This window comes from Centruroides vittatus, unplaced genomic scaffold, assembly GCF_030686945.1.
Source record: "Centruroides vittatus isolate TY-2023 unplaced genomic scaffold, ASM3068694v2 contig_4, whole genome shotgun sequence".
NCBI lineage: Eukaryota > Metazoa > Arthropoda > Arachnida > Scorpiones > Buthidae > Centruroides > Centruroides vittatus.
The window spans coordinates 3,717,102-3,732,400 of NW_027122214.1; the positions used below are offsets into that span (position 1 = coordinate 3,717,102).

General features: G+C 35.1%; 1 protein-coding gene across 7 annotated transcripts in view; it reads right to left on the reverse strand.

Annotated features, from left to right (window-relative positions):
- LOC136976286 (serine-rich adhesin for platelets-like) overlaps positions 1 to 15,299 on the reverse strand; it is a 62,394-nt gene that overhangs the window by 19,488 nt on the left and 27,607 nt on the right. For all 7 annotated transcript variants that reach the window (XM_067271519.1, XM_067271521.1, XM_067271517.1 and 4 more), the window contains 3 exons: positions 14,434 to 14,530; positions 14,213 to 14,351; positions 4,655 to 5,561 (listed from right to left, as the gene is read on the reverse strand). In XM_067271519.1, coding sequence (XP_067127620.1) covers positions 4,655 to 5,561; positions 14,213 to 14,351; positions 14,434 to 14,530 — 1,143 coding nt within the window. The remainder of the gene's footprint in view (positions 1 to 4,654; positions 5,562 to 14,212; positions 14,352 to 14,433; positions 14,531 to 15,299) is intronic.

Below are 15,299 nucleotides of genomic sequence, written 5' to 3' on the forward strand. Positions count from 1 at the left end.
CGCAGCGAACGGCCCAGCAATCAAGACATACAGCTACGTAACAATCACGCCAGACTTCTCTCTTCGACGAAACTTTACATGGCGATTCATCGTAGCCGACGTCACACAACCATTGATCGGTGCCGATTTTTTATCCCATTATGGACTTCTCCCAGACCTTCGCAGCAAACGTCTCATCGACTCGACAACGAAACTGGTCAGCCAAGGACATATCCTCAGCGTCACTTCACCGTCAGTACGAACTATTGCTGGCAATTCTTCTTATCATCGACTACTGAGCGAGTTTCCCGAGATAGCACGTCCATCTCCAACCATCGCACCCATCCGACACTCCACCGTCCATCATATTATCACGATGCCTGGACAACCAGTGCGCTGCAAACCCCGGTGACTTGCGCCGGACAAATACATTCTGGCTAAGCGCGAGTTCGAATTCATGCTCGCTCAAGGGATCTGCCGACCGTCCACCAGCAGCTGGTCATCGCCATTACACCTCGTCCCAAAGAAGAACGACCAGTGGCGACCCTGCGGTGACTACCGTCTACTCAACGCACGAACTGTACCCGACCGTTATCCTGTCCCTCACATAGAGGACTTTGCATCCACTCTTCACGGTTGTGGGTACTTCTCAACCGTTGACCTTGTCCGTGCTTTCCACCACATCCCTATAGCTCCAGAGGATATCCCTAAGACGGCCGTCACCACACCGTTTGGACTATACGAGTTCAACTTCATGTCTTTTGGTTTGTGTAACGCCACGCAAACATTCCAGCGCTTCATGGACGAAGTTACTCGTGACCTCGAATTTTGTTACGTCTTCATTGACAACATACTTATAGCGTCCCGGAATGAAACTGAACATCTGCAGCACCTACGCAAGTTATTTACCAAACTTCGTGACTACGGTGTTGTAATCAACGCATCAAAATGCGTATTCGGAAAGCAAGAAGTACAATTCCTCAGGTATCTGGTCAACCCAAAAGGAATCCGCCCACTTCCGCAAAAAGTCGAGGCAATTATCGAGTTCTCTAGACCAACTACCGTCCGCGATCTACGCCAATTCCTGGGACTAGTCAATTTCTATCGCCGCTTCATACGCAATGCAGCTCTCATCACTTCAGAACTCAACAAACTGCTTCAGGGCAAACCGAGTCCGAAAGATCACCTCGAGTGGACCTCCGATGCCGACAGCGCTTTCCGCAACGTAAAGAACGCCGTTGCTAGTGCCGCACTCCTAGCCCACCCGTCACGAAACGCGCATCTCTCCCTAATGGTTGATGCATCATCCACCGCCGTAGGGGCATCCCTACAGCAGAGGATCGACGGACACTGGCAGCCGTTAGCATTTTTCAGCCAGAAACTATCGGAACCACAGAAAAAGTGGTCCGCATACGACCGGGAGCTGTACGCTGCCTACTCTGCCGTCAAGAAATTTAAACACATGCTGGAGGGAAGGCAGTTCACTCTATTCACCGATCACAAGCCGCTGACCTTCGCCCTGAAACAGAAACCTGAAAGGGCATCACCCCGACAGTTTCGCTATTTAGACTTCATATCACAATTCACCACGGACATCCGTCACGTCGAGGGTACAAACAACATCCCTGCAGATGCCTTGTCTCGAATAGAGCCTATCACACAGGCGATCGACTTCCGAGCACTCGCCTCCGCCCAAGAGTCCGACGACGAACTGGGACAGCTCCTCCGTTCCAATACAGGTCTCCAGCTTAAACGAATCACCATTCCGAACACCACGGCACAACTCTACTGTGACACATCCACGCTCAACGCCCGTCCCTTTGTCACCAAAGACTTCCGACAGCAGGCGATCGCCTCACTGCACGGGTTGTCACACCCCGGGGTGAGAGCCACATGCCGCCTCGTTAAAAAGTCCTTCGTGTGGCCCGACATCGAGCGTGACTGCAAAAAGTTCGTGCGTAGCTGTATTGCGTGCCAGAAGAACAAGATCACCCGGCACACCGTCTCACCGACTGGATCATTTGCCCCGCCAAATCAGCGATTCGACCACGTCCACATTGACATCGTTGGACCGCTCCCGCCATCCAACGGCTTCACATATTGCCTCACGGCAATCGACCGTTTCTCCCGTTGGCCGGAAGCATTTCCCATGTCGGAGATCACAGCTGCCGCCGTAGCCAAAACACTTTTTGATGGCTGGATCGCTCGTTTCGGCGTTCCACAGCAGCTAACGACCGATCAGGGACGACAATTTGAGTCCCACCTGTTCAAAGCACTCACAGCGCTGACAGGTACGTCGAGAATCCGCACCACCGCCTTTCACCCAGCTGCCAACGGAATCATCGAGCGATTCCACAGGCAACTCAAAGCAGCGATCAGGTGCCACTCTTCTGACCGCTGGACAGACGACCTACCCATCGTGCTCTTGGGAGTTTGGACCGCGTACAAGGACAACATCAACGCAACTGCAGCCGAGCTGGTCTACGGACAAACGTAGAAGAGAATTCTTTGTCAACAACAACGACAACACAGTTGACGCGTCTGATTTCGTCTCCGATCTCCGGGGCAGGATGCGATGACTGCGCCCCGTCTCACCGTGCAAGCATGGCAACCACCAAACGTTTGTGTTCCACGACGTACAGACCTGCTCCCACGTCTTCGTACGCCACGATGCCATACATAAACCTCTACAGCCCCCATACGATGGTCCGTTCCAAGTACTCCAGCGCTCCGACAAAACATTCAGGATTAACATCAACGGCAATGAGGTGACGGTTACTATCGACTGCCTCAAACCAGCCTTTGTCGCCGACCCTACAACTTCCGTCCCAACCAGCACGGAAGAGGGACCCCCACCACCAACAGACCTCGAGACGACCCAACCACCCGTCACAACCCGCTCCAGACGACGGGTACGCTTCAACCTGAAGTATCATTAACACTCGCGGGGGAGTACTGAGGCGCTAACGCCTACAGTCGCCACCAGTGAGCCTGGAGAGGATGACGTCAGGTTTCGTCGGATCTCCGTGCCTTTTTCGACCTGCCACGAGACAGTTCAGGTGTGTTCGACAAGAGCTCAGCTACCTCCGACTAGACAAAGGATTGTAGTGGCAAACAACCAAAGCCTACAAGTATATAATCAAATACTAAATATTTTACAGAATACTTACACTTCATGAATAACTGATAAAAATCTACTGATATTATATAGGATGTTCCACTTAATAGTACCCAATTTGATTTGGCTATAAAAAAAAATGAACAGTTAAGGATATAAGTTCACCAAATATTTTATATGAGAGAGAAATTCACCAAATTTCACTGAAAAAAAATCACATCTCTATGTGTGCTCCAGCATGTCATGTCTCACAATGACTGCAATTATGTGCTCCCGAAGATCCTGAAGATCTCTGATCAAAGTTGCATAAACAATATCTTTCGCAAAACCCCATAGAAAGAAAAATATTGATCCTGATAGCATAGTCACCAGATCAGGATATCTTGGCAGCCACACTATCAGGCCTATTAGACCACAATCTGCACTTTCTCCTGTGGCAAAGCCACAAGTGGACAATAATGCCCATGATTCAACTTCTATGCTATCTTGTAGTACAAAAAAATCTCTAAAACTTGAGTTTTCCCACAAGATGCCACTTGTTGCTTTTATATATCTTAAACCATTTGTTTTTTATGGTAAATTAAAACAGAGTACATTTGAGCTGAATACCCAGTATATTACAGAAATTATTTCGGGATATCTTTAATTCCCAAAATTGAATAAATTAATTGGAAGTATTTGAGTATTATGATTAAAATGGATTAAATTTTGAATTATTCTATTCCATTACAAATGGAGCTGAACATTTAACTGGTATCAACTTTTTCTTATTAGTTTGTTTATTTAAATAATAATGATATTGAATTGACAGAAATGGATTCATATGCTTCAGTTAGTTCTATTCTAGAAATGCTTTTCTGGAATAGATTAATTGTAGCATTTGAATATATAATCACATTATCCAATGTCATCATATTAGGAAATTGCATGAATACCCAATGAGTTTTCTATTTATTATATTCTAGAAAGAACTGATTTGTGTACTTCTCTCAGTTTTAATTACATGAACAATTAAATAAGTAAATAAATATATATATGTGTGTGGGGGTTTGACATTTTTTTGCAACTTTGTAAATTGATTTTTAAACTCAATATTGGCTCCCAATAATATGATAATTAATAATAAAACCATATTCAAACTCAAACTTTAGTTTCAAGACATAAGTAATAATCAGTTCAAATACATATTTTAATACAGTTATATTCACAAAATACACAGAATGCACTGAAGTATACTAATGTTAAAAATTTAACCTGATAACGAGAGAGATTCCAAAAGTCTAGCATATTTTAGTGCACTTTGTGTATATATTGTGAATGTAACTCCATTAAAGTATATTTTTGAATCAAGTTTAGTAACTGAAATTTAGAATTTTGCATAAACAATATAACACTTATTACATTTAATTTTCATATTTTTCCTATACTAGTCTTTCCATTTACACATATATGCTTCTTACAAAAGATATATATATATATATCTTTTGTAAGAAGCATAAAATTATTTATACTTAAATTTAATGTTTAAAATAAGTTAATTTATATAAGAACACTTACTTGTTCTGTCAGATGAAGAACTGGAAATTATTTCACCTTCACTAGTACTTATACTAGATATTTCACTGACTGAAGCTTTATTTGGAAAACTATTTTCAATAGTTATATTATTATATAGAATATCACCTTCATTACAATCATTATAACAAGTTGAATCTAAAGAGCGTGTTTTGTTAAAAGCAACTGTGTGAGAACGTATCAATTCCATAGATTTAGTTCCAGTTCTGCATTTAACTATGGAATCTGGTGGAAGAGGTGGAGGTGCAGTTGGACGTTGAATAGTTTTCCTTAATAATGGCTTCATTGACTGAGTTTTTTTAAGCTGAATATCAAAATGTTCTGATTTTAAATAATAATCTTTGTCCTGTAATGAGTTTGAAGATTTTAAAGAAACATCACTACATGAATCTTTCAATCCATTTTCTTTTATATCAACATAAAATGTAGACATATCTTTTCTTCCTGAAGAAGAATTAAGTAATGGACCAGCAGTATTGCTTTTCTGACCAAGAAAGTATTTCATAAGAGTATTTCTTTTTGAATTTGTTTCTTGTTGTTTTTCTTTCATTCCAAGTTCAATAGAACTATGAACATTTCGTTTTGTCATAATTTTATTTAACTTTGATGACAATTCTAATCTGATATCACTTCTTGTTAATGACCAATTTCTGACCAATTTTTTCTTAGTTCTAGCTATGTCACTGCTATTTTCCTTGATATTAGAAGCATTAACATCTTCGTTATCAAACACTTCATTGAATGTTTCAGAACTGTGTTTGCTTATATCATCAGGAGACTGAGAACCATTACTCTCACCATCAAAAATAATATTTTGATAAACTGATTCATATAATGGCTCATACTGAGGATCACCATCATTTGATTCAGAACTATTTTCACCATCAATCTATAAAATAAAATATTAAAACTGAATTATTTAAAGCAATTTTTGAAACCAAAAATATAAATATATAAACAAAATTGCTTTACTTGCCTACACTCTTTTAATCTTACTTTTTATTCACAAACACATACTTTATGAATAAAAATTAAAATTAACAGAATTAAGAGACAATACTAAGAAAAGAATTATTATTCTTGATATTAAAAAATAAAAAATTATGTATTTAAATTACAAAAGATATATTATAGAGTCTGATAGCATTTTATAGTAAAGCTCAACCACATGTAATGTTAAAGTGCAAAATTTGACCCCTTAATATCTCCATGCTCAATTAACCAATTTGGATGAAATTTAAAATAATTAGTGTCCATGATGAGTACTATGGAAATCTTAAATTTTGAACAAATTTGTTGGACCATTTTGGGCTTATGTGATCAGCATTTTATTGCCTAGATTTATAATAAGAGAGAATAGCAACTTTGAGCTACTGAACAATCTAGAAAGAGTCTGCATATGTTTAATAGCTTGTTCAAGAGTTGACAGTCTCTGTTTGCTCTTTTGATAGTTTTATTTTAAAATATTGAGTATTTATAAAACAAAAGCTGTTTTTTAAATTTTAAGTTATTTGTCAATCACATGAAATAACATAGTGCAGACTATTGTGTGAAATGGAATTAATTTCATGTCTTGTGATTATTTTTGATCTATTAATTATAAGGTGACCAATCGTTCTCCTTTAGAGAAGACAGTCCTTCTTTTGTAAGTTCTTTCCTCCCTCGGAAAGTGTCCTACATGTCCTCCTTTTCGATATTTGAAGACTAATCTGTAAATCTCCATATTCAATTGATGCCAAACCAATCCGTTGCATGCTATGTGATGTGTCTGTATTTGACATGATGATTCATCAAGGTTTGGTACAGTGCAGTGAGATGTGATTATGAGATGCATGCACTCCGCATAAAAGACCTTGAGAGAGTGCACCGCACAGAAGTGGCTTTGTTTACTTCTTACCAAAACATGACACAGCACATACGCATGCAGTATATATTATTATAGTGTATTATTGTTGCAATGAATAAAATGTTTCTTTTATTTACAATATTTTTTCCTTCAATTTATTTGTGTCCTCCTTGTAAAATAGTTGGTCACCTTATAAATTAATATAAGCCTAATGATTTTAAAAACAGAATTTATAAAATAATAGCCCATGTTTTAGTATATTGTTGGTCAATTAGCTGTTACATTATATGACATACTGCAGATTATCATATAACTGTCAGGTGAATATACAATTATCATAAAAACTTTCCTATTATGAAGTTATTGATAACTGAAAAATACTTGAAATCCCATAAAAAACTGGTGGAACCAGATTGAAAAATCCAGCTCAACAAGAGCATCTAAATAAAAGAAACTTTTGAAAGTTGTGGAATACTGAACCAGATTTGACAGTAAGACTCAAAATGTGAATAAAGTACACATTACACAGACTACAACTACAGAAAGTTTTGGATGAAGCAATGTAACCATGGTAACAAATCAGGAAAACAAGAATTATCACAGAAAAAGCCTTTAAGCTTTACTTTGTGCAGCCTACAATAATTTGGCAGCACATTAATGCAACACTAAGAATATTAGTGAAGAAACTTTAAAGCACAGAATAAAGCTTGAAGTCTTTTTCTGTGACAATACTTATTTTCCTGATTTATTATCACGGTGACATCATTTCATCCAAAATTTCCTGCAGTTGTGGTCTGTGAAATGTGCACTTTATTCACATGATGAGCCTTACTGTAATCTAATCTAATTCCAGTATTCTTATGCCACAACTTTCAAAAATGTCCTTTATTTATATGTTTTTGTCAAGTTTAACTTTTCAATCTGGTTCAACCTGCTTTTTTATCAGTTAGAAAAACAATTATTCAATATATTTGAAACATTATATTTTATGAGAAAATATTTTAAATAAAGTGATGAAATATATTAGAATATTCCATTCTTTTCTTATTAGAAAAATTTATTTTTTAATTTTCTGTAACTTGTCCAACCTATATTTAACTAAAAATAACACTTCACACTTTATAGAAGTAAGAAAAACAATTTTGTCTTGAAAGAATCTACAATTCCATCTTCAGATATTCCATTCAGTATATTCCAATAAATCAAATAAATTGACATTAGAACACACCAATATTCAAATCATTTGCCATATCCATATGGCATATGGCATATTCCAATAAATCAAATAAATTGACATTAGAACACACCAATATTCAAATCATTTGCCATATCCATATGGCAAATGAGGTTCCAGAACAGGTTGAAACTAAAATTTAACTTTTACATGTTAAAAGCAAAATGCTGTTGTCAAGTCGAACCAAAGATCATGTTACTTACGTAAAGAAGAGGAAAGAAAAAAACTGTAGTTGTAAAAACAAACATGAAAACGACTGACGTAACAGAGCAGGTGAAATGTCAGCTGGAGAAGATGGAACTTTAACACAGGCTATCATAAACAATCGATCGAGGTTAAAAAGTCGAAAAAGAGGAAAGATTTGATGGTTAGAAAAACATCATGTGTGATCATTAAAATCCAAAAATTGACAGAAAACAGAAACAACAGGCTAAATTATGAGCATGTGGAGTATTATCAACAAACTCAGATCAGAGTGGACAAAAAAATATCGGTCCTTTTTGTCCACAGCCACTACAAAATGGACCTTTCTTGTGACCCAATCAAGCCTTGGTATTCACCTACAAACAAAAGGAAGACCAATCAGAAAGCGAGGAAGGGGATACAGGACCAATGAGACTCAAAAAGTGAGATTCGAGGGAAAAATACTATAAAAATCCTGAATCTTAAGGTCAAATCACCGATTTTCACCCAATGTAATTGCACCTAATCTGTGTTGTTTGCATCCTGCAACAAAACTTTTGATGTTGTTTCTCCACTTCAGTGAGCACCATCCAGATGACGAACTGCCTCATCAGCATCATTGTCCTCTCAGCCCCTGGCCGTCTCAAACCAACTAGATCCATCACCGATCATCACAAAACATCTGAACAGTGAACTGAAGAGCGAACTCTGTTATTTTGTACAGTGTGGCATTGTTGAACCACCTGTCGACATTCGTGTAAGTCATAGTTTACTATAATAAACGGTTTTGTAAGGACATGTGTCATCTTTGCCTCCAGCTTCATCACCAACATACGATCAGTCCCTAGGCTTTTCCTGACATGCAATTAACTGATTGCCCCTGGAAGTTGGCTTTCTTACAATAACAAACTACAATTAGGTTTTAATACTACTGCAAATCCTCACATAATCATTCATGTAAAGAATCACTTAAATGCCCATGGGTAATTTAGTGAAATGTTTTTCTTGTATTACCATAGTACCATAAAAGATGGTTTCCACTATATGATTTCATCCAATAAAACAGATTTGTAGACCACTGCTTTACAACAACCAATTTACAGTACAGCCATTGAAATCACAGAAGAAAATGGATAGTTTGTACTTTTTGATGAATATTTGTGCTTACTGGATGTTTGGTCAATGACATGTGTCATTGACCAAACATCCAGTGAGCACAAATAGTGCAAGCAGTGAGAAATGCTTTCTGTTCTAGCCTTATTGTGCTTTCTAACTCAATAAGGCTTGCAACGAAAGCCTTATTGAGCTAGTAAAAAGTTCATTTTTATACAATTGGTCTTTGAGAGAATACCATAATAAAATTAAATAGTAGTAATAATATATGGACAAAAAGTTTAGAAGAATTATAAATTATTGGTAATTCTACTCTTGTCTGCTTTTAGACAGAATATTTATGGTGGAAACCATCTAGTTTGATCAAACATCTATTTCACTGTTCTATTACAGAAGGGATTGAAATGGATGAAAGGCATAGTCATCCATTGCTCACTTAATTGCCTATGGGCAATTGAAAAAATATTCTTAATTGTCTATGGTCAATAAATTGAAACATTTTCCAATAAAATTATTCAAAACAGCAGTGCCTCAAGCCCCATAAGCAATTAGATGAATATTGTGGGGTTCAGGGCTGTCAAGATGTTTTATTACATATGTTTTGTTAGGGTTCTGCCACCAGGTGTGTTTTACCGGACACACCACCAATTGAGATGAAGTAAATGACTAAGGCGCAAGGGTAAGAGTCACTCTGAAGTGGAGGAATGAGCCTCTCAGGAGGAAGAATACAGAGTCAGATATAATCAATTAAAAGAGAATTTATTAGCAAAAAAAAAACTGAAAGTTCAGAACAAAGTTATCAAATCTGATTTTTGGAAATTTGCCTATCTTTATCTATACAACAAAGGGGGGTACTTAATGGGGGGTAATTCGAACTACATGACTCACAACATACCATACCAGTTAAACAAGATGTCTTCTTTCGTCTATTTAGACAGTCGGTCAATCTCTTGATCCTGTTTCCTCTCGCTCTTTCTTACTCGTACTGCTCTGGTACTGTCTGGACTGGACTGCACTCTCTGGCTGCTTAAGTCCTGTGTCTGTCTGACCGCCTCCCTCTGGTCTATTCTCTCTTATCTGTTGTCCTGAGTCTGCTCTCACTTACTGCCTGTCTTGAGTATTCTCTGTCTCTCTGAATATGAGAATGATACTCTGTCTTAAGTATGAGAATTATACTGATTTTCGTCGGGTTGGAGCTCTCCTTTTAAATACTTCCAGCATGAAAAGGTTCTTCATCCGGTGATGATCCATTTGTGGTGTCATCATCTGGTGACGATTTATTTGCGGTGTCGTCATCGCAGCTTAGATGATTGTTTTCTGTTGTTTTTATTTGGCAATGACATCTAGCTTTTGTAGAGTCATCATTAAGTCGATGTGATTCATCTTGTCTTTGGGGCAGTTCTCATCATTACTCATTGATTGCTTTGTCATTTTTCCTTTGGCATGTTGTGAGATTTGGATAATAAACTGTTTTATTCTAATCGTTTTAAGTTAATATTAAAATTTAGAAAAGGGGGGTCCCTAGATTGGTAAAATAGGCAAATTTCCTCTTACAACTTCGGTTGTTGTTTAAGAGATAATTAAAGTTCACGCAAATACATAATTATCAAAAAAAAGTAAAAATAAGTGGTTAAGTAAATATTATTATATTACAAATGTTGTAAACAGTAGTTCACAAAATGTTAACATCGAGGTATTTTTGGAGGGGGGAAATGGTGGTCCTCACAATATTTAGGATAAATAAGTTTAAATTTTCAAACAGTCACATATTAAAAAACACAACAAACTAAATATAATAATTTTTTAAGAAGTTATGATGTAAACAGATCTTCACAGATGTAAACAACAAGATCTTGTTATGTTGAATTAATAAATATTTTATAACTTGTAGCAGTATCAGTCTAATGTTCAGATATATCTCTTGCTTAACTTTTTAAGCACTGAAAATCTTTCTATAAGTTATAAAAGATTTATTAATTGCATCATAACAAAATCCTGTTATGAACCATCAGAAAGAGATAATTTTGATCCATTGACTTGGCACTGAAGGACTAATGTTATAGATATGAAGGTATTGACAACATATGTTTTATTTTTTAGTTTCACTTTTAACATGTAATAGTTTATCTTTCTGTTTACACCATAACTTGTTAGAAAAATTATATTTAGTTTGTTGTGTTTTTTTAATATGTAACTGTTTGAAAATTGAAACTTATTTAGTACAATATAATCCTAATTATTTGAGATAATGTGGACTGATTAAAATTTACAAATATAAAAGATTTATGTGGTATATTTGGTTTTTAAGGTCTCTTTTTTATCTTAGTGAATTTAATCATATATAAGAATAACAATTTTTATATCATTTATTATCTACCTAATACATATGAGGTCTGTCTGGAAAGTTTGTGAACTTTGCAAATAAAAGTTGTTTGCATTTACCTAGGAGCTAGTTGGTTTATTACCTTCAAAGGAGTCCCCTCCTGAGTCTAAGTACTAAATCCAACATTCCTGCCATGAAAGGAATGTTTCCTGAAATTCTTCTTTTGAGATGATGCCCAGCTCCACTAACAAATTTTCTTTAATGGTGTTGTGAGATCCAGAAATTTCCCTGAACGAAAATTTTAATGATTGTTCCATTTATTAAATTAAGAATTTTTCTATTATAAACATCCTGTCTAAAACCGGTCCTGGACGAGAAAATATGCGTCCCCAGCCATATAACTGTCAACTATCTATTGTTCTTAAGCTTTCTACAGATCATCTTGCAACCTAAGTTTATAGTTAACGTCCGAATTCGTCATATATTTTGAATCCTGGAAACACCTATGACCCAAATCACCAGCACGTGATCAATTTTCCCAGCCTAAAGCTATAAAAGCCACTCCTTTCCCCCCCTCAGAGGTGTCTCTTATCATCTGCCGGACGAACACCATTGCGGGTCGTCACCACTCGGACCTACTGTGCTAACGTTTCCGCGCTCAGTCACGACTTTATAAAACTGTGCCATTTTCGGATACTTATCTACCCTTCGTGGATATCCAAGTGCTAACTCTATAAGAAAGCTAATGATGAGGTATGATCTGAAACTGTAAGCTCTCTCTCTCAAACCCTACGCGAATTAGGGAATTTAGTCAGATTTTGTATTTGTGTCCTTTGTTAATTTCAATAAATATTGTTTTAATTGTTAAATGGTGTCCTCTTTGTCTCGAATATCGCTTTCGCCTTACTGTCGACCCCATCTCACCTCCTATCCACTCGCCCAACAAAAAGAGTCCCTACTCGCGGGACGGAATTCAAACTTTAGCCATCTTGACAAGTGAGTTGCCGGAAAGGAAGGTACGACTTCCGCCTAACCTCCCTCAATCTCACAGTGTCAATGGATTCAAAATGGATGGAAAATAGATTTTAATTTGAGAAACAAAAAGAACTTTGCTGGACTTAGTCCAGTGAATATGGAAGTTGGAGAACAAGTGGTGTCAAGTTCTCTGTTATCAGCAGTGATGTATGGTGGTGGGCATATTGTCATGATTCTATTTTCTCTAAACAGTTTGTGAAGCAATGAGGAAGAAAACACCAAGACATTAGAGAGGTTGCAGCTGAAGTTTTCATCTCCAAAACATGAACGTAAAAACATTGAGCGCCGCCATCCTGTAAGTCTAGAAGTTTGACAATGGCATTTGGAACATCATTGGAATCATGCTTGAGGTTCCAAATGCCATTGTCAAACTTCTAGGCTTACAAGATGACAGTGCTCAATGTTTGACATTCATGTTTTAGAGATAGAAACTTTGGCTGCAACCTCTCTATTTCCAGAGAGTAATCCTTATTTACTATCTTCCCTTCTGGAAGGATTTTATGGTGAATTAAACCTTCATAATTGAACAAAACAGTGAGCAAGACCCTCACATTCAACCAAACTTGTTGCACCTTTTTGGGTCGTGGTGAAGATTTTTCCACCCACTGTGATGATTGCTGTTTTGTTTCCATGTCAGCTGCATAGACCTATGTCTCATCCCCAGTAATTACAATTTTTTGTGAAATTTTCATCACATCTAGCCTGTTCCAGAAATTATTTACTAACTTGCACTCACTGAAAAAATTGCAAAATGCAATTACATAAATGAACATAACACAAGAACAAATGAAGGTAAAACATACTGCTTTCAGTGATAGTACACAAAATTTGTCACCAGAATGCTATGCAAGCTGTATTCAGATTCAGTTATTGGTTTGTGTGTAATTTAAACAAGTTTGCAAACTTTCTAGACAGACCTCATATGATAGCTTCAAGAATAAAAATGTGTATTATAGTAGTTACATTTCAATAGGAATAATTTGTCTCACATAGAAGTTAAATGATAAAAGACAACAGAAAAAAATAATTTTGTAATGCATGTTATCAATTTAAACTTTCTTTTATGAATTATAGTGTAAGAAAAGTAGTGTATTCATTTACAGGTTCACCTTGGATAAAGTAGAACATAGGTTAATTAAAACTCAGATAATCAGGGTTCTACTGTATTAAAATCTAATTATGTGCTTGCTACCTATATATCAAATGATTTGAATATTTGTATGTTCTAATGCTAGTTTATTCAACTTATCAGAATATAAAAAAATCTGAAGATGAGACTGACTGTATGTTTCAAAAACATTAATCTGAGAAAAATCTTTTTTCTTCTATAAAGAGTAACAAAGTGTTTATTTTTAGTTAATTATTGATTGTAATGTGTAATAAACTTAAGACTTATTATGTTGAACAATACTTTCACAAAGTTTAGATGTTTTCTTTAGATTCTATAATCTTGATGATAATTCTAAAATTAATTTAGATTTTTTGTTTTAAAATTGTTAAGATAAAAGTTAAATTTTAAAAATTTATTATATTAAAAATTTAAAACTTACAATATAAAAGTTTTTAAAATTATTTACTATTATTTCTAAATTTAAAAATACTTTAATTTGAAAATTACTTTATCATCAATACTTAAACAGTGAATTAAATCAAAAATTTTTTATAAGTATTTTGATAACAAGTTGACATCTTCAACATCTTGATATCAGCACAACTAATGTAATAAAATTATATATTCAAAATAAAAATCTCTTCATTTTATTAAATTTGTATTTGGTAAATTATTAAATTCTATCATAAACTTACAGTTTCCCACAATGAAATATCTTGATATTCATTGTTTTGTTCTGTCTTATTTTTAGCAGCTCTCATACTATCTGACCAAGAACGTCTTGCCTGGTTCTTTCTATAACAATCTTTCTTTACCTTGTTTCTTCTAAAAGCACTACAAATTAAGTAATAATAAAAGTCTTTAATTTTATTCAAATGTTCAATTATTTTATAAAATTCTGAAGATATAAATGTACCTTGGAATAATGGAACTGTTGCTGTACTTTTCACTATTTTCTAACTCAATGTCACTAATGTCCACCCAAGATTCTTGTTCATCACTGTCACATGAACCTTACAAAAACAATAAATATTCCATTTATCATTGTAAATAATGTAAAGTATAAATTCTTAAATATTAATGTTACTTTGTACAAGTAACATATTTTATTTTTAAACAATAAAATAATGATGATTTGATAAAATTTTAATATTCTGAAATTCCATATATACTGAATCTAACATAAAATTGTATGTAACAATGTAAATAAATATTTTTTTAAAAGGTTGCAAGTTTTCTACAAATTGTAGAGAGATATAGAATTTAATCAGAAATTGAAACTTAAATATTTCATATTTTTAATATGCAAGAAATAAGATTGAATAATAAACATTTAATAATCACTGTCTGTAAATTGATGAAACTTGAGAAATATCAAATCACTGAAATTGTGTTTGCAATAATATGATATTGTAATGATGATTTAAGTTTTTCTTTTACAATAAAACTATTAATATTTCAAAATTCTTATAATGATAACTAAATATTTCATACTTAAATTTCCTTTGAACAAGTTAAAAATTAACAAATTTAAAATATTTACCAGTATATAAATTCCCCATTCTATAGTTTCTTTTAATATAATGCAAATGTATTGTAATTAACAATAATGATAACAATAACAACACCAACCTAAATGTAATTAAGCAAGTTCTTGCTTAGTTACACTTTAGTAGAAGCACTGTAATAAATGTGCTCTATTGGAAGCACTCTAGAACTTTTAGTAAAAAGGGATAATATGAACAATTAACCTTCACAGATAGATTACAGATAAAAATAATG